Genomic DNA, 20,924 nt, shown 5'->3' on the forward strand with positions numbered 1-20,924 from the left:
CTGAGCAGGCAAAGGGTGTATCTCATTTACTTTAATAATCCCAGACTGGCTCATGGAGTGACTGGAGTGAGCAAGCCCTCAATACAAATGGATAAATAAGTAAGACAATCAATGAAGGAATGAGATTAAAAAGCCAGGATGAAATAATCAGAAGTGTCATAAAAGAATGTTAAATTTTCTGAATGAAGTCTCTCCCTCTATTTTTAGAGGATGAGTAGGTCCCAGAATTTTAAAATATCTTTCCCCTTAGTTTTGTGCATTTACCAACTACTCTCTAATACTTTTTAAAGTTAAATAGTATTTTTGGTCAAGGCTTCATCAGTTAGATATATAAGATTTATAGAATGAATTTTTCACTTTTTCAATGAACAAATATAAATTGAGTTTATATTTTATAATTTTCATTGATTTAGAATATCAAAAAGTTGGTTAATGAATGAGTAAGAAACAATATTTCTCTATGTTTACTTATTATGATGTTTGGCATAGGTTTCAACTGTGAGAAATTTAAAAAATATTAAATAATAATCAAAATTATTCTAATTTACCTAATAATTTAAAATTAGATAAAAAATATTAGGAAGGTAATGAAAAAGCCTAAGAAAAGTAGTTAAGTCAAGTGGAAGACTTCCATTATATCCAACAACTGTCACTTCCAGTGTTTTAAGCAGATGTTAAGTTTTTGGTCTGTTTTATGAACACATAAATTTATGAATATATATATATATATATAAAACATATCTTTAGATATTCCAATGGTCTTCAAATCAATCTTAATAAGTTAAAATAAATGACATGTTCTCCTCAAAATATGCGCAATTGTGTGCATAGTAGAAAACTTTGACAAATGGCAGTTGGTGTCATACAAAGATGTTTTGAGTAGTAAAAACTGGCTGGGAAAGCCTTGGTTCTTTGGCACTGTGCCTTCTACAAAATGCCAATTATCTATTAAGTCATCTGCATTCATTTCCCAGGTTAGCCAGGAAACCAGGATTGCCTGAGGGAGGGCTTGCGTCATATACACCAGGAAGTCTGAACTGTAGCCAGACATACAATTAAGATGTTGCAGCGGAGCTATTATTCTTGGTTCAGGCAAATTCCTCTGGCACAAGTGTTCAGTGGTAGGAATACACCAAATACCTCTCGTTCTACCTCATACAGTTAATATAGTCATAGTTCATGTTTTAATTTATAGAGTTTTCATGAAAAATATGTTTAGCTCATAAATTCTTAGTGTTGCAATCTTAAAAGACAAAGATTAAAAAAAGTTATTGTCTGTGCTTTACTACTATTGTCTTCATGAAATTTGAGCATGAAAGGAAATAACTGTATCTGTGTATTTACAACAATTGTTCCATATTTATCTGGGTCTAATTCTCAACAAACTTAGGGAATGAATAAAGGTATGTTTACGTTGTCACTTCAGTAGCTCGATTAATACTTCTTACTGAGAAAAATCTCCCTTCGGGAAAACTATGTGGAAAATAGCAAAATCACAGTAAAGTTAAAAAAAAAAAACAAAATACACTATAGCAATATAGAATATTGCTAATGTAGTACTTTAGCTGCCTGAATTAAGATGTCCTTTACACAGGGTGGGCCCACTGAGGAGGGACCTGGTCAAGTCCCAAATCCAACCCTTGATGGATTTCTGTGACAAAAGATATGATTGGCATTTTCTGCCAACAGCAATGCTTTTTAAGATTTAAGGCATTGCTTCTTAATCACCAAAACTTTCAGCCAGGTTAATTATGTCATCCTTGTTAAAAACTAGCCACACAACAAAAAGAGAATGACTTTGGGAACCTTTTGGTAAAAAAAGAATTTTATCCTCCTAAAGCAAGTGAAACTCTGAATTATATCACAAGACCTCCTCAATAATTTATGGAGAAAAGATAAATATGCATTTTTTTCAATTATAGGTAACTAACTCCAGTGCATTTGTCTATAATTTTTGTATCTACATAAAATTAGATAATAACCAGTAAAATATGAAAAAAGTGGTTTAGAATCAGAATAAAGTTGTATTTAAAATAAAAAAAAGAGTAAAGGATAGAAGATTATTGTGGTCTGAAATGGTAATTGCTTTTGACTGCCATATATGTTTTATAACTTCTGATATTCTCTTATGCTTCCACTGTATGAAGCTCACATAAAGCAATATTATATAAACCATCATATTTTTTCCCATTTGCCTGGTCCCAGTTAGTGGACCCAGCCAGACAAATATGTACAGATGTACTAATCCAGAGCTTCAGGTGATGTGGATCCTCTCCCTGGAACTACAGGGCTAGCCATATGTGAAGTTAGAACAATGTTGAAAGACTTTTCTGAAATTGAGAAGACAGAGACAAGCAGAGATGCCCAAAATGAGAACATCATGGAGAGAATTCTGTAGCCTGGGGTCTAGCCCAGCCAGTCTGTTGAGTCTCTGACTGATTGCAGATCTTCCTTGAGTTCCATCTGCTTCCTCAGAAACTTTTTCAGCTCCAGAAGCCGATGAAGTAGAGCTAGGTCACAAAAAGCAGTATCCTCATATCTTTGCGTAATGTCATCAATAAATTAACACCAGAATGTTATCTGAAACAAAGATTCTTTTGATGTGTGCATTGGTAAGCCACTTAATCAATTATGTAAAAAAATGATTTTTGATTCAAGAGAAATACAGAGTCTAAAATCAGTGGAGTATCCCTTTGATCACTGACATTATTTCAGGCTGTTATGGACGGTGTGCAGCAAGGAGCGGGTGAATGATTATATACCCACCTTTAGTGGTCAGGAACTCAAAATCTCACAAGGCAGGAGTTTTAAATGTTGTTAGTTATGTCAAAAATTTCTTACTTATGTTGAGATGACAGTGTTGCTTTGTAACTTGATGCTGACTCAACTGATTGGGTCAATATAGAACTATTTGAGTCTACAACAGAGTGTGTTTCTTTTGGTGCACAAAAAAAATTGAGATATTCAGAAGCAGCTCTTATATTTCCTCAGATTATCTCTTCTCAAAAATAAATGTTCTCAGCTGTTCTAGACGTTTCTCCAATACAGAGACCCTGGAACCAGACTCTAGGTATTACATTTGGGTAAAATCTGCTACAGGCAGATTTTTCCAATCCAAGCTCCAGAGGTGCCTTATAACTTGGGTCTTTGAGTCTATTAAAATTTCACTAAATTAAAGTAATAGTTACATTTTCTGATTGCAGTATTAATATAGGCTCAATGGAGAAAATCTGGAAGATCCAAAAAAGCATCCAGAAAAGACTTAACAATTCAAAGTGTCAGTTAAAATAAACATGATTTATCTACCTTACAGTTATAAAAGGGAAAACTCAAAGATTGGTGCTCAGACTTCTATTCTGTTGCAGAGTTATAGTTCAGTTCAATTTGCCACCATCTCCAACCTCTATCACAGCTGCAGAGACATGACCAAAATATCTGCAGCTGGGCCATCTACTTCCTTCCTACTTTTCCTTTCATCATCCAATTCCTTTATGTCTCACTTTTTGGCCTTTATAAATATCCTACTATGTATAAGATTCTGGATTTTTTTTAAGGACATTATGTTTCAAATATGAAATGTACCAAATAAGTCAGATTTGACACTTGTGTTAATTATCTTTAATTGATTGGCCCCACACTTAGCAGCCTAAAGCAATACACGTGTATTATCTCACAGTTTCTGCAGGTCAGCAATCTGGCAGCAGCTTAGTTGGGTGGTTCTGGCTCAGTATATCTCCCAAGTTGCAAGCTGCATCAGCCAGGGCTACAGGCTTCTCTTGAGCCTCATCTATGGCTAGAGAAACTGTTTCCAAACTCACTTCCATGGTTATCTACAGACTTCAGTTCTTTGATAGCTGTTGGCCAGAATAGTTTTCTCTTCATTGCCACCGGGGCTTCTGTACAGGTGCTCACAAAATGGCAGCTTGTTTCTCCCAAAGTGGCCAAGATGAAAGGCATAAGCTTCTATAACCTAATCTCAGACGTGACATGCCATTATTTCTGTAATTATGGGTGACACACACACACACACACACACACACACACACTCCGGAATCATGAGGTAGAACATGGGTGTGGATAACAGGAAGTAAGAATCATTGGGGCTACCGTGGAAGCTAGTGGCCCCAAAACAAATAAAATGGTGACAATGTCAGAAAACTAGTAATCCACTTAAATTTATTGTCCGGGTTTGAAAGTAAGCTATTAAAATTTTGTATCTCTACTGCAATTTGAACAATAAAAACCCATCTTTCCCAAGAAAACTGTGTTCTCATACACATAATTTGAAAACAGACAGCTAGGTAATATTCATACACACATGAAAATAACTTTTTCACCAAAAGAGGCAAACGTTTCTACCTATTAATTACTTTTGTAATATCTTTATAGTGATAATGCTCTGAGAAAAACAAAATCACTTTATTTCTGGAATTTGAAAATATTTAAAAGTCACCTATAAGAAGTCTGAATCTTCCAAAGTGAATTATTTTCTGAACCTGGATTTTATTACATTTAGTCTTTGTTTGAAATTGATTTATTTTGCTGATCAACTTAAATATGAAGGCTAATATTGGGCCCCTGTGTTGTTCCAGGAAAGCACACCTGCTTTTCACTTTGTAGGGGGTCACCATGTCATTTAATCTTCACCTTACATAATAGAAACAAGGCCAGTGATCATAGGATATAGCAAGGCCCCTGTGCTGAGTCATCCCAATGGCAGACAGAACTCAGGTTTACTGATGCTCATTCTCTGGAAGGACTTTGGTCCCTACTCCCAATTTACCATGATTGACAGCAGATAGCCTCATATTTGCTCGATTTAACTATCAAAAAATGAATCTTATTATTCCTCTTTTCCTTAGTTCCATCTAAAATAATGCATCTTTATGGCATTAAGTGTGTTTATTAACTGGTTACTTTTATATTAAATAGAATAATGCTTCCTGGTAGTACTAACATGGATGCTATACAACTTAGATGCTCTAGATCTCTACAGTCGGAGGAGAGAAAGAAGTAAATAACAGTGTGTTGTCAGTACTATTTATTAATTCAGTCAATAAGTTTGCCAAACACCATGCTGGGCTTTAGAGCCAGAGGAGTGAAAAAAGTAGACAAAACTCTTACCTTCAATAAGTTGCTTTCCAGAAACTCAGCAGAGATATTTAGACAAATAACTGAGATCCATTTATATTATGGATAGTGCCAAGTAGAGTATACCCAGGGTGTTGAAATAGAGACGAATCAGAGGAAGCCACTGTATGAGCAGCAATTCCTGGAAGACACTTCTGATCTGGTGACAGCCTGGGTGAAACTTTAAGGAATTTGCCTTCAGATGAGCCAGGTGAAGGGCATTCCAGGCAGAGAGAACCACCAGGATTAAGAGGTGAAAGGATTTTGTGTGTTCAAAAAACAGAAGGAAAAGTGAAGCCACATGTAATGAACTAAGAGAAGAAGTAGAGGAGATGAGATTGGGGGAGTAGGTAGGGAGTAGACAGTAGGAAAACATATACCAGAAGGCTGGCACAGTGAAATTTTCGGTAAAAAAATGCAAAAATCTCATCTGCCTACATTGTGTATAGGAAGGGGCAGAGTGAAAGCCCTGAAGTCAGAACTATAATAAAGTCATTTATATCATTCAGGAACATGGTAGAGGAAATTCTTAGCTCCTCTGGGAAAGTCCAGGAAGATTCTGAGAGAGGAAATGCCTGAGTTGAACACTGAGTGATGAACTCCACCTTGCTGGGGGAAGGTAGGGATGATAGAGGAAAGAGTATGTACACAGGGCTGGAAGCATGATGTGCTGAGGGAAACTTCAAGAATTTCAAGTTAAGTCAGCATGGCTTTAAGTTCGGGCTATGTTCCAGAACACCAGGAGATGATATTTTAAAAGTAGGTAAGGGTGAACCATAAAAGGCTCTGAATGACAAAGCTCTGGAACTCCAGCTTTAACTCTGTAAAAGTCAGAAAAGCAGTGAATAGCACAAAGTAGGGGTATCATCAGATTTCAGTCTTAGAAAAGAGTTGTGGCTAAAATGAGGAGAGTGAATTGCAAAGGATCAAGACTACAGGAAGAAAAAGGAAAAAATATATATCATCACGCCACTTTATTTACCCAGTTAAAAAGAGGATCAAGATTTGGCTGTAAAAGGCAATAAAAGGTGAGTTCCAGTTATTCAGGAAGGAGCATTGACAGGAATTTGAACTCCATTAGAATGCAAGATCCGTAAAGACAGAGACCTTGACTATTTTATTCACTGCTCTATCTCTGGGTTCTAGAAAAATCCTTGGCACCCAAAATAAATAAGACTCTTGTTTAAGCCATAATAATTCCAGAAGAAGTGCTTCAATAGCAGTCTTTATGGGCAGACACCTGAAAATATCCATTTAAAGTCACTTTACTAGCTGCCATAAGTCGTTTCTGGAGATATGTGGAAGTGTAATTGTTGCACTTGATGTGGCATTTAAAAAACACTAGCAAAGAGGAGCATTAATGAGACTGGTTCAAAGGAGCTCCCTGAAATTCAGAGAAGGCTTTTAATTAGACTAATACCTTTGACAACATCTACTAGACCCTGTTTGCTTATAAGTAATTACAAAGTGAGGGAGGCTACAGCCTTCCCTTCCTATTGCTTTTGGAAAATCCTTCTTAAATTCTAAGAATGCATACAAGATTATTCTGAGACATGTATAAGAAACAAGATCTTGGGCTCCATCACAGATAGCCTGATTGAGTGTATTTGGGATGGAGTGCGAGAACGTGAATTTTTATTTTTATTATTTTTGAGAATGTGCATGTGCATTTTTAACAAGCATCTCAGGTCATTAAAGAGAAACATTAACAGTAAGATTTCAAAAACTTTGAGGGTAGATTGATTCCATCGTTCCCCAAAACACTTCCTCATTGGTACACTGATGCTTGCAGTTCCTTGAAGGGCAGGCAGATCCTATCAATCCATAAATAGAGATGAAGATTTGTCTAGCAATTTCCAGATCTAGTGCTACCTAAATATCTTATAGTATCCTATTCTAAGCCCAATTTTAGGGGTTATGGATAATGTCTTTTCTCTGGAAGTAAAAAGACTGCTTATACTAGGGTTTGCCAGAGAAACAGGACCGTGTGTATGTGTGCATGTATGTATGTATGTATATATATATATATATATATATGAAAAATAAATACATGTGTGTATAAATATATATGGGTATGTATATGTATATGTGTGTATATATATATAAATATACATATAAGATAAATACAAAAGAGAGAGATTTATTATAAAGAATTGACTCACACAATTACGAAGGTTGAGAAGTCTCACAATCTGCTGTCTGCAAGCTGGAGACCCAGAAAAGCCAGGAGTATAATTTCAATCCAAGTCCAAGGCCTGAGAACCAGGAGTGCAGATGGTGCAAATCCTAGTCTGAGAGCAGAAGACCTATGTCTCAGTTCAATTAATCAAGCAGAAAATTGAGAAAGAAAGAGTGAGAGAGAGACAGACAGACAGACGGTAGAGAAATTCTTCCTTCTTCCAAGTTTGGTTGTGGTCAGGCCCTCAGTGGATTGGATGATGCCAACCAATACTGGGAGGGTGACCTGCCTAACTGAATCCATCAACTCAAATGCTAATCTCGTCCAGAAACACACACCCTCACAGACACACTCAGAAATATTTAACTAAATATCTGGGCACCTTGTGACCTAGTCAGGTTGACACATTAAAATTAATCATCACACCGCCTCTTTTAACAGTTGGTGCTAAAATCCCTCAAGCCATAATGTCCAGAACACAAGAATGTTAAGATGTGAGAACACTCATTTTAGTAGAATCTATGAGACAATTACAGATGCGTTTCATTATGTCAGTCAAGTGTGATTCTTAACAAGTGTTCTTTAGTGCCTCACACTTTGGTCAAGCAATCAAAATGCACGCAAACATTTATTATACCCAGAAAATTGTTCTGAAAGTGAAAGTCACAACTTTTAACATTGAAAGCTCTGTTTTTACTGTAGGACAGGTTCTAGCGACCTAACTGGACTATTCATTCTCTAAGAGAGGATGTTTATTGTTGGTCACAGTGGTTTTGTTTTAGCTCATGAAATTCAACCCTGTTCCTTGAATACTGTGTGCTCACTAAGTACTTGTTAATATATTGATGTCTTTGGCGAGCTTACTAACCAGTGGGGCAGACACATAGGGTCAATTCAAATGAGACAGAAAAAAGCTTTCTAAGAACCATCATGACAATATGACTCTGTTGTGCAAATTCCTCTGACAGATCACAAAACACAGAACTCTGCATTCTGGTGTTCAAAGTTTTCCATATGCTTAATACACATTTAACTTTTCCATATATATATCTCTCTCAAATTGTTCCCTATTATGTATGCTTGTGTTCTGATTCATATTTCCCTGGGCATACCTAGAGTGTTTCTGTATTTTCAGCTCCATGTTGACATCTTTTTCAAACCTTCTTCCACTTATTTTCACCTCTGGGAATCTTCTTCTTCCCCAAGGTTTATCTCAATTTTTGTGTTCTCCAGAAATATCCTCTACTTACGCATACTCTTAACCCATCTTATGTCTCTCCTCTTCATTTCCAGAGTTTGTTTTGTTTTGTTTTTTTTTTCAGATGGCAGCAATCACAGATTGCACTGTATTTCTCTTTCCCTTTGGTTTATTTTGCTTCTATGTTTCATTGGAGTGATTGCTCCTCTATGGCACAGGAGACCTAACAGTCTTTATTGTACCCAGTGAAAAGATGTTTATTGCATACATTATTGAAATAACAAAATGAATGGTTTCAATTTTGATTTAAATTATTTATGGATTGGAGAATTTTGTTCAAGTTGCTTAACATCCTTGGTAATGAAAATAAAGATAGCAATACCTGGCTTGCATGGTTGGTGCAAAAACTAAGCAAGATTCCTTATGCAAATATCTTGCATATTCTTTTTTTTTTAAGTAAGCTTTTTGCCCAATGCGGGGCTTGAACTCATGACCCCAAGATCAAGAGTCGCATGCTCAATGGACTGAGCCAGCCAGGTGCTCAAACATTTGCATATACTTAAATGAATTTTAGAGATACTCCTGTAGATGCAGAGAAATAAGAAAGGTAGAAAACAAAACATATCATACTGATATATAGATAGTCATATGAAGGGAATGAATAAAGTGAGACTTTTAATTATCACTGACTCAACCATAATTCTGTGAGGCATCAATTTGAACTGGGTGAAATGGCTCAGCCAGGATGGGTCTTCTCTGCTCCACATTGTTTACTGGAATTCACTCATACATTAGGGAACTCAGCTGGGATCCCTGGAATCACTGAGATGTCCCAAAAGGACAGACGTCTCTTTCTACCTGGCCTCTTACCCTCAGTCAGAGTAGTTTGGTCTAATAACATTGTAGGGATGGGATCCCTGGGTGGCACAGTGGTTTGGCGCCTGCCTTTGGCCCAGGGCGCGATCCTGGAGACCCGGGATCGAATCCCACATCGGGCTCCCGGTGCATGGAGCCTGCTTTTCTCTCTCTCTCTCTGTGACAATAATAATAATAATAATAATAATAATAATAATAATAATAATAGTAATAAACATTGTAGGGCATCCCAAGAGAGCAAAACTGAAAGCTGCAAGTCTCGTAAGGTCTTGACTCAGAAGTTGTATACAGTCACCTCCATTGGACTTTATTGATTAAAGTCAGGGCAGGGGGAAGTAGATTCCATCTCTTGGTGGCAGGAACTGCAAAGGATCGATGGCCATTTGCAATCTACCAAAAGAAGAGGGAAGGGGTATAAGGAAGGCATGGCTTGTAGATGTAACAGAGTGTAATATAGATTTGTAGTGATATATGTCTTATAAATGAAGTTATAAAGAGAGGAAGCTGAGGAAAGAGAAGTAAAAAAAAAAAGGTGAGGATAGTTCAAACTACACTATAAAGTTTAGAATCAGGAAACTAAGTTGCCTGTGAGCTCTAATGAAGGAAGGGACATGATAGTAGCCATGGTTGGGAGTAAGAATCCTTCTTCTGTGTGGAGGAATCAGTGGAAATGAGGAATTCTTAAGATAAGCAGAGAGGCAAAAAGATCTATTTCCGTAAACTGAGCAAGTAGCAATCAGGTTCATGTTAGTGAGTGCAAATGGGAAAGGGACAGTGTTTTAGAGCGAGGTGTTTTAGGGGGAAAAAAAAATGAGCAAGAATGAAAAGAAAGGGACCATAGCAAGAAGCAGCGAAAGACATCTTAAGTGACCATATAACTTATCATCCAAACTGGGGTTTTTGAGAAAAAAGAGGGTGCTAGTTCTTATTATTTCAGGACGACAGGAGTTAATCAGAATGCAATGGTCACCAGTATCTTAAGGGGACAAAGTGAATTGTGACGCTTAGGAAGGTAACGGAAAATGAGTGAAATGTGAAAGTTAGGAAAACATCATGAGTATTATTTTTACCCAAGTTTGAGGCCAACAGGACGTACAAGTGAATTACTCTATGGGCAGAGAAAGCAAGCGAACTACAAAGAGCTGAAGACTTGGATTGCTGGAGATAATAACAGTAATTATGTATTACATTTACATAATGCTTTGTGATTAAAATGCTTTCACAGGCACTGCCTCATTTTCTCCTCACTGTAGCCCTTCCAGGTAGAGAGGGTGGTTATTATCCTCCCTCCATGGGGGGATGGGGAGGAAGGGCACCCCACAGAAGAAAGCTCACTCTTTCAAGATGCACTGACATGGCAGGCGGTGGAGGGTGGGCAGTGACCTCACTGTGCCTTTGGAAAGGTTGTGTAACCTCTTGGAGCACTAGTTCTTTTACTGTAAAAAATGATAAGAATGCATTTGTGTGTGTATATATATATATATTTGTGTGTGAATATATATATATATTTACATATATAAATCTTTAGCCTAATTATAAACATAAAATTCACATTAAAAATGTTTATTTTATCTCCACATTTTATAGTTGAGAAAAGCTAGGTTCAGTTTTGTTAGAAGGCCTGAGACCGGGTTATAGATGCAAATCTCCTAGTCCCGAGTTCCTTCTATTAAGCCATGTACCATTTACTGGCAGCTGGAAAGACAAGAGTGAATGAGTTCTCAAAGGAAGTAAATGTATATGTGATCTAGAGGTGAAACAAAAAAGCAGTGTGCTTTAAAAACACTAAAGAAATGAATTCTCGGTCATAATTAAAGAAGAAAATTAAACCAAGAGACATTTGGGGAAAAGGGACAAGATTACTGAGACAGTTGGTCATCTTGATGAACCCCACTTTTTTAGAACAGTCGAAACAGATGACATTTCAAGGGGTGCAAAGTGCAATAATAATGGAAGTTCAATGCTCAGGCAGGTCTGAGGTCAAGTTGCAGGTGATGGAACAGAAGAGGAGGAGCAGGAGGTGATGCCAGAGAAGGTGAGTGGAAGGTTGAGAGGCAGGTCTTTCCTCAGGTAGGGAGATTCAGGTCTGGAGAATCACTGACAGAATGAAGTGGGGCCCTGAGTCAAACCAGATTGAGGTAAAGGGGACTTAGCCAGAGAGGCTGAGCTCTCTTGGCCTCAATTCTTCCCATGGTGCTTTTCAGCCATGGAAAATTCTGTGATTCTAACCAGGTCATCAGCTCTGGACAAGATGAAAAAATATATATATTAAAAAAAAAAACAGTGATGTCTCTATTATCCTGAGAGTATTCACCACCAACTGAATGCCAAAGCTCTCAAAATTATTCTCTTAATGATGAAACAGAAAGTCTCTTTCCCCACCCATGTACCCGCTGAAACTCTTCCTTCTCTATCACCGCAGCTTCTCTTTCCCTCACTTGCTTTCGTTAGCACCATTTTCTAGTTGTGCCCTCCCTCTGTTATTAGCTGCCTTTTATACTTTTAGTTCTCCTTTATTATGTCCTATCTTTTTCCTCAGAATCTACTTGACACATTTATTTCTGCCAAATCCAAATTCAGAATCAGCCTTGTTATTCAGAGTGTGTGGAGGTATTTGTCAACTGATGAAAGCGTCTTATGTCCCACAGAGAGCCCAGCCTTGATAAAATGCCTGATACATCTTTACTGTAGTAAAAGTTTTGCTCATTTTTTTTAGTTATGTCCATTTTAGAATTTACTTCCTACTGAATATTTTATTTGTCATTTCTACCAGTGAATCCTGAGTTTTACCAAATCACACTGAGTTCAGACTACACCTTTGCCCATCTTGAAGGTCTTTTTCTTTACGTCCTACTTTGTCTGCAACAACTCCTTAATTGACCATTAAAAAAAATATTTTCATAGAAAATAGAAATCATCCTATTAGGAGTACCAAAAACACAAAACTCCTTTAGAGCCACTTAGGAATTGAACTTCTGTTTACTCCTAGATAAGATACTTCCTATTATGGTTTTGTCTATTATTTTCTCCCTTCATTAATTCATCATTTACTCATTCTCACACAAAATATTTGCCATCTCCTATGTGCCGGGTGTTTTGATATGCAAACATTAAATATTTTTTTAAAAAAAACTGGACTTAGTTTTTGTTTCAAGCCCCTATGGAATACAAACTTAATCTTATTCAGCGATGGTTGCTAATTTTCTCAGAGTTGTATCTAAATTCCGTGGGCTCATGGAAAGCCAAGTCCATTGATCTCATACTCGAGACCCTCGGTTATTCTCCTGGGATTATGCTGAGATTCCTTCGTTTCAGGATGATTTTTCAGATGCTGTATCTGTCAGATCCATCCAGGAAAAGCAAAGTTATTTTAAATATTCAAATTAGTGGAATTTGATGGAGGAACTTTGTTACACCGGTTATGGGGAATGTGGAGAAACAAGAAGAGGGCAATTGAGCCCTCCAGACACTGACAACAGCAAGAAGTGGCTACTTCCCTGGCAATGAGAGAACAAAAAGAAAAGCAGTACTGCTGGACTCAAGAGATGAGGTTCACTTGGCAGAAGCTGGACCTAAGGTGGACCCTTCTGGCAAAGCTGGGGAGAAGACATATCACCATGGGAATCATCTCTCCGGACAAAGAGAGAAGAGGAACCCTCCTGTCCTCTGTTTCACCAGTGCCTTTTACTAGCTGAATGCAGCTGGCAGCCACTGAACACAGGAGCTGGGGAAAGCATGGCCCTCATCTTGTGCATCTGACTCCCAGACACAGATCATGTTGTACTACACGACTCCTCTGTGAGACAAAAATTTGTTTTCAGTTACAAGCTTCCGGTAAGCACAGTTTTATTATTAATAAAAATTGTATTCCTTTTTTAAGATTTTATTTATTTATTTATTTATTTATTTATTTATTTATTTATTTATTTATGAGAGACACACAGAGAGAGGCAGAGACATAGGCAGAGGGAGAAGCAGGCTTCCTTCAGAAAGCCCGATGCAGGACTCGATCCCAGGATCCTGGGATCACGCCCTAAGCCAAAGGCAGACACTCAACCACTGAGCCACCTGGGCATCCCTAAACATTGTAGTCTTCATAGACACTACTCTGAAGAAATTTCAGTAAGTCCATAACGGTTTAGACTCATCTGACTTAGCTCATGTATAGTTTGGGCCTCCAGTTCTTACAGCACAGACACTTGTCAAGATGTGGAAACAGAATTTCAGTTACTTTAATTCTGTCATTTTATGGTGACAAGGAGTTTTTATTTGTGTTAAATATTAGAATACTAACACAGAATAGCTAGAGAGTGATGATTGAAAATCAGGCCTTGCTGAATCTGAATTGAAGGAAAAACTCCCTCATTTACTCTTGAAACAAATGCACACAGTCATATGTCAGAGCTCACTGTAGCATAACTAACATCTATCTTTCTATTCATCTCTATATCCATCATCTATTATGTATATCTATCATTATGTATTTATTTACTACTTGTCTATCATCTATCATCTATTTATTCTATTTATTACTATCATCTCCTCCTCCTCCTCATTATTAAATGTTTATAGTAACTACAACGATTGTTCAGGACTTAACCAACACTTTTTTTTTTTTTGAGCAGGAATACTTTACTTACTGACTGACATTGTTTAGAAAGGCCAGCATGTGAAAATAATAAACAGATCCAATATTCATTGGGTTTTGTCACTGTTTTTATGTTCTTTTAAGATAGTTCCTTTTATTGCCTATCCTTATCGAATATGGTCCCCACTGCTCCACTGCACAACCCACAGGAATTCACCTCCTGAAGATAAAGATTAGAGCAGATGAAGGACAGGAAATGAGTCTAAGGATGAACAGGCTATAGACAGACCCACTCACTTATCCATCCAAATGCATTACTGTTGTGTTCTTAGTCCCAACCAATGAAGAATTTTTAAAGGTTCTGTGGCAGTCTTGGGCGAATATGAGATCTTCTTCTGTTACCATAGCATGTGGAAAACTTGGAAAGACTATTTCTTGTCCTGTCAGTTCAAACATATCATGGAGATATTTCTTATCCTCCAGCACTCTGAGGGCATGAGGAAAACTGTCAACATCCTTGGCTCCTCCTGGGTCAGGATACACATCATTTCTGCTCTTAAATTCTCCAATTCTCCAACCCATTTGATAATTTTTCATTTTTCTGTACCATTTCCCAGGAAATAGACTAAAGAGAGGCTATAGAGTCATCTCCAGTGACACACTGATATCTAGACACTTGTAACTCCTTTTTATTTTACTTTCGTTCAAAGAGATTATTTTATAATCTGTTTTTAAAGGTTACTTACTTGTTTGTGAGAGAGAGAGCATGCACATGAGCAGGGGCAGAGAGAGAGAGCAGGAGAGAGAATCTCAAGTGGTCTCTCTACTGAGTGTAGAGCCTGATGCTAGGTTTGATTCCAGAACACTGAGATCATGACCTGAGCCAAAGTCAGACACTTAACCAACTGGGCCACACAGATGCCCCAATTTTATGATCTTAAGAGTGAGGAAAACTTGGTACTAACTGAGCCATTTTTTTCCTTGCCTACAATCTCTTCAGAATTTAGGCTGTTGAGACTAAAAAAATCAAAAACAAAACCAAAACGCAAAGACTGTCCTTAAATTTCTGGGTTCTATTGTTTTATCTCTTCCCTGTGGGACGAGGAGCTTCATATTAGCTAAAAATCTCAAACTATTATCCTCATTTTTATTGTTTAATGATCATACTTCAAATATTTATTACGTGTCTACTTAGTACTATTGTTGACTGCTTGATTTCTCAAGGTTAGCACTACTACTTTGGCCAAGTTATATAACTTAATAAGTTTAAACTCTCTTAGTTGCAACAATTGTGTTCATAATAATGTCTACACTTTCTATATCATATAGTGGTCTGTGAAGAGCAAGTGAGCTAAATATATCAATTTCTTTTGCAAATGAAAAGAATTATTAGCGTGCATTTAATTAAAATTGTAACTTTAAAAGGGCTACTCTTTTAAAACATTTTCAACCATATGTGGCTAGATAATATTATGTTTTCCCTCTTTCTCTGGTCTCTATTCCAGAGGGTAGCCACCAATGCATTTCACTGACTCAATGGAGTGTACAGCACAACTGGAGTCAAAATAACCTAGAACTGTTTTAGTCTTTATGCACTTTTGTTTCTGAAAGTCTAAGCCTCTATGACACTCTGTAAAAATTTTGACAATGGCAGAAGAGGAGGTTTGTGGAGGTGATATCAAAAAACAAAACACTTATAGGAGAACGGATAATTTCTTTCACCATCGTTGGTAGATATCTGGTAGCCAAGTCAACAGGTCAAGCTTTCACCATGAATCTAGGAAATGGCATAGGTCATCTTGACATTGGCTGCATTGGTAGTTTTCAAAATTCCCCTAGCAATTCTCATATGCAGCCAAGGTTGAAATCTTCTGATCTAAGCAGCCTAGAACTAGAGAGTCTTAAAAAAGATTGCCAAGTATGATAAAAAATTGACAGAACTGGGACTTCTGGATGGCTCAGCCATTGAACGTCTACCTTCAGCTCTGGGCATGATCCTGGGATGTGGGATTGAGTCCTGCATTGGGCTCCTTGCAGAAAGTCTGCTTCTCCCTCTGTCTGTATCTCTGCCTATCTCTCTCTCTCTCTGTGTCTCTCATGAATAAATAAATAAAATATTTTTTTAAAAAAAGAATTGACAGAGCTGAGAAGTCTAAAGGGAGCATGTGAGCAAGTATAATATACATCTTCTCAGTGACATGTATGGACTCACCTATATGGATTCACCTGTATGAATCATCATGGACTGATTCCATGAACCTATTACCCCAAGCACTGCTTAGCCCTACACAAGACCCTAAGAAATGTGTAATAAATGGGAAAATGTGCAACAAGTTGAATTTAAGTTAAATTTTAGAAAATAAAGATGCATTTCTTGCATGTCTAGGTTTGTGGTATGAGATTTACATCCATAATGTTTCTTGAAATTCATTAAAAATTACTGAAGTTTCTTTGTGTTGTAATAGGGAAAACATCACAGCACAGTGGAAAAAATAGAAATCATTCTTCGAAAAGTATACCTTGATTAATGAAAGAGCAAACAAAAGAATTCTTAGTTCTTGAAATTTTGCCCCAATTCATTGGCTAATTTTATCAATATTTTTGTGATTCTACCCTCTGTTACACTTTTTACTCTTTGTTCCCCTGGCAAGTAGGATAACATCCCTCATTTAGTCTCTGGAACCTATCATGGATGTCTAGTTACTTCTCTTAGTACCAAAAAGTAAGACAAATGACTCCATGGCAACCTTTAAGCCTATATCTTGCATGTCTTGATTTTGTACTTATTTGCCTGTATATATGGTAAGTGACATTTTTTTCAACACACCCAAAATTTAGGCCTTTTGGAATGAAGTTTGAAAAAGAAAACAATCTTAGGGGAAAAAAATCTGTTTAAATCATTGTTTTTCTTATTTTATCATATCATTTGAAGACATTTACATTTATGTGAACTTTATCATTACATATTGCTAATTTTTTAAATATAGTTTTATATTACCAAGGGTTTGACTTACTGAAGCCTTGCTGGTGGTTTATAGAATAGAGTGAGGGTTTGATGTTAACATCTAGTCTTGAGTTACCTCTGATTTAATGTTTCAGAGTTATTAGATGGTCTTCTAAGGATAGAAATTCATTCTGAAACTGACCCCACAGTGAAATATAGCAATATAATTGAAAATATGTAATTATTTTATTCTATTATTGTATTAAAGATAGACATGTAATAAATATTTGGTGAACAAATTTAATCTATTCATTGCAAATATGCACTGAAAATTAAATAACTTTATTATAAAATAAACACAATATTGAAGAGTTGGATATATAAACATTGATTGGTTCACAAGATATTGGAGATATTCAGATGTGACCCAGAGGAGTGAATTTGCCCCACAAATACTCATATCCTCATCCTCCCCGACCCCACACATACTTTCAACGCTGATATTGGCACATTAAATATGGCATGTTATATGCAAGAGAAATGCAGAATTGAGAAAACAATACACATAATTCAAGCAAAACAAGATGCTTTAGCCATACCTATTTATTTATTACAGAGTAAAATGGAGGTACTTATTTTAGCCTGACTAATTGCCTGAATCATTACCTTAATTCTTCATTTTACTTTGCGTGTGTAGACCTGAACAATGACTAAAGAATAAAACAAGGAACAGAAACCATTCCATTCAACACCCAAACCTCAATTCCCTAACTAGGAGTGTATTTCCTCTTGATGAGAGTTGAGGATTCACAGCCTTGTATTGATGTACCTTATCAAGACAGTTAACTTCTGTTTGTGTCGGTGCAAATCATAGGTTATGAAACATACTACTTTTCATTTATCAATTATTTTCCCTTGAATATATAATCCCAGGCAAGTTTAATTGTATAAATTAGGCGCTTTAAAATCATTTTCATAAATTTCCTAAGAGAAATCAGGGCTCCCCTTTCCCCTAAAAGTGTTTAATTACTGATGCATTTGAGTTTCCGAAAGGAATATCAAATCTTTTCATTAGATGGACATCTCCGTATTTTGATAAATTCAATTAAAAATTCTTGTTTGATATCTATTATTTTTCAGAGTAATTGCTTAAGAAAGAAAAACTCTATATTTCAATTGTTACTGTATTAATACAAGAAATAATTTGGAGGAAAAATAACTTAGGTTTTGTTTTAGAATATGTTTTATTCCTGTGTATTATCAATTGCAATAAAATTTTCATTTCCTAGCAGATGATATACGATTGTCAAAAAAAAACGTAGTTATCACTCTACTGAGGATGTGGATATACCTGATTTTTGACTACGCAAGTTGGAATGGGGATTATTTGTGTCTAACAACGGTAAATGCTTTTAATACATATGAGGTCAGAATGTCCAAAGCAAGTCATTTCTATTCCTCCCACAGGTGACAAAGTACAATCTATATACCCTTTATACTTTCATCTCAATTTAAATGCAGCCATAAAGCAAGTTCCCGTGCCTGACGTACTTACAAGTGTCTGGCAGGACTCTATAAAACACTTTGATTGTAATCCATAGTTTGAGCCGAAAGCAGCTATTAGACATAACTGGTGGAAGTCTTATTAAGCACTGTCACATTCCTCCGTTTCTCTGTGTGTGGCACACAATACCCAGGGGCTGGATATCTGTGTCTTTGCTTCTTTCTGTTGCAACAGCAGAACCCACAGAGCAGACCCCCTCCAATGAAGAGGACAGCAGTGCTCGCCCAGCCCAGGAAAAGAGCTGCTCCCAGCTCTCGTTTCTGACCCACGTGGATGGCTGGGTTGTAGAAATCCCTGATGATGATATTGGCTGTCCAGCACACAGGAATCAGAACGAAAATGCCGGTTAGGATGAAGAGGACCCCAGAAGTTCCCAGAAGGTACGCTTTGGCCCTCTCATTAGAGCCCGTGCACTGGATCTGCTTCATGCCACAGATGCCAATGAGCAAAGCGATGAAGGAGAGAGCAACCGCCACACACATGAGGGCTCGGGCTGCTTCTAGGGCAGGTGGGAGAGCCAACAAAGAGCTATAGAACTTGCACTGCAACCGGATCTTGGCTTGTCGAACGCAGTTCATCCAGAGCCCTTCCCAGAGCCTTTCAAAAACAATAATGTTGCTGCCAACAAAAGCTGATACCCTCCACTGAGGCAGAAGGGTTGTGGCAAGAGTCCCAACCAGGCCAAAGAACCCAAGAACCAGACCAGCAATCTGTAGGGGATAAAATGCCATTGCCTCTCCTTTGAAGATTGAGCCAATCTGGAATGGTAGAAGCTGCTGGAAGTCCAGAAGGTGGAGGAGGCCTCTTCGAGTCTACAGCAATCTCTGATGAGGTTCTCCGTGGTTACTGCCCATAACGTTTTAGTTGAAATTAGCAACAGTGAGTGAACTTGGTCTGACGAGAAGTACCTGTTGTAAATGCATGCTGCCTTTGTACACACTCATTTCTGTATGGATTATTTACTAGTCATATATAATTGTTTCCCAGCCAATAAGAAGGTAGCCAGAGGTGTGTCAAGAAACACTGCATTCAACTTTGGTATTCCTCTTATTATTATTGTCTTAGCAGTGTTGTAATTAAATGTCAGAGCTTCCATTGTGGATTTCTAATTACAGAGCTGAAAACTTCCTGTTGAAAAACCACTCTGATAAAAAAAAAGCATAAATACGTATGTTAAGTCACAACTGGAGACAGCGCCAAAACCTTGCCAGTTTTTTGGAGAGCAACTGAGAATCGCTTTGCACTTTAGATAACCTATTACTTTCTTCTAATCTAAGCCATTTTTCTTTAATATGGTTAGTCAATTCTGGTTTTTTTTTTCAAGATTTTATTTATTTATTCATGAGACATATAGAGAGAGAGGCAGAGACACAGGCAGAGGGAGAAGCAGGCTCCATGAAGGGAGCCCGGTGTGGGATCTCACCCTGGGCCAAAGGCAGATGCTCAAGGCATCCCACAATTCTGGTTTTAATATAGACTTCTGGACATGGAGAACTGTTTAGATATTAGTTTCAAGACTACTTACTTCTACTAAAACCACTGATGCTTTATAAAAGGAGGAGTCCTAAGAAAAAGAAATTCAGATTTCAGTTTATTCTTAAGAGCCGGGAAAGAAGAACATAGAGAAATACCCCTTATAATTTAATTTCCTGGTAATCATTATATTATCTTTTAGGTAACCCTTTGTCTCCAGTGAGATAATGTTTTGTATATAAACTCTCATTAGCTGTTTGTTCAATGGCAGTTTGAAATACATCACATTTATAAAACCTAAAAGTGTATACTCCATTTTTATGGAACAATATAAAAGTGGCCCTTTGAACTAGCTATGCAATTGCCCAAATTCAGATAATAGAAAACTTTTTAGGGAGGAAAGATATTTTCAAATTTATCAGGCTGAAGTCTCCATTTGTCAGATTCAGAATGTGAGGTCTTCAGAGTGCTTGGCGAGGCTAGCTACGTGGTAACAATCTAGAAATAAATTTGGTCTTTACCTTACCATGCTTACTGCCTCTGACTAGTCTGACTCAAAAGGGGAAGGGAGAGATGCTTTTCAAGTCTTTTCATATGAATGAGACTAAACCTGAAATTAATTACCTTTTAATAGTTTTTCAAATAGTTTTTAAAGCAAGCAAAATTCTGTTTTCAGAATTTTCTGAGACTGTTTCAAAGTTCAAGAATCAAGTTGTCATCGTTGACTGCCACTTGCCTGGCACTGCTCAGATACCACAAGTGCTTAACGTGGGAAGCATGGTCCTTTTCCCTTTTTCTTCCACACCCTATTGCAAGGAATCCATTTCAGGGATGAAAACTATTCAAAAACAAGCACAGCAAGCATATTCCAGCTGGGAGACATTGCAGTTTGCCACAGGTCCATCATCTTAGTCAACCACAGGCCAAGAGCCATCCAATACCATCCAGATTTAAAGAGTCCATTAATTGAAT

At 37.2% G+C, this 20,924-nt stretch overlaps 1 protein-coding gene and 1 long non-coding RNA gene across 2 annotated transcripts in view; both read right to left on the bottom strand.

Annotated features, from left to right (window-relative positions):
• Positions 1 to 7,301: 7,301 nt before the first annotated feature.
• LOC129502207 (uncharacterized) overlaps positions 7,302 to 20,924 on the bottom strand; it is a 38,461-nt gene continuing 24,838 nt past the window's right edge. The window contains exon 3 of the long non-coding RNA XR_008662903.1: positions 7,302 to 7,421. This is a non-coding gene — a long non-coding RNA (uncharacterized LOC129502207). The remainder of the gene's footprint in view (positions 7,422 to 20,924) is intronic.
• Positions 17,237 to 19,588, bottom strand: CLDN17 (claudin 17). Its single transcript, XM_055313728.1, has one exon. It carries the CDS (start codon positions 19,208 to 19,210, stop codon positions 18,536 to 18,538), a length of 675 nt encoding a protein of 224 aa, XP_055169703.1. The 5' UTR covers positions 19,211 to 19,588; the 3' UTR covers positions 17,237 to 18,535.

This window comes from Nyctereutes procyonoides, unplaced genomic scaffold, assembly GCF_905146905.1.
Source record: "Nyctereutes procyonoides isolate TBG_1078 unplaced genomic scaffold, NYPRO_anot_genome, whole genome shotgun sequence".
Taxonomy (NCBI): domain Eukaryota; kingdom Metazoa; phylum Chordata; class Mammalia; order Carnivora; family Canidae; genus Nyctereutes; species Nyctereutes procyonoides.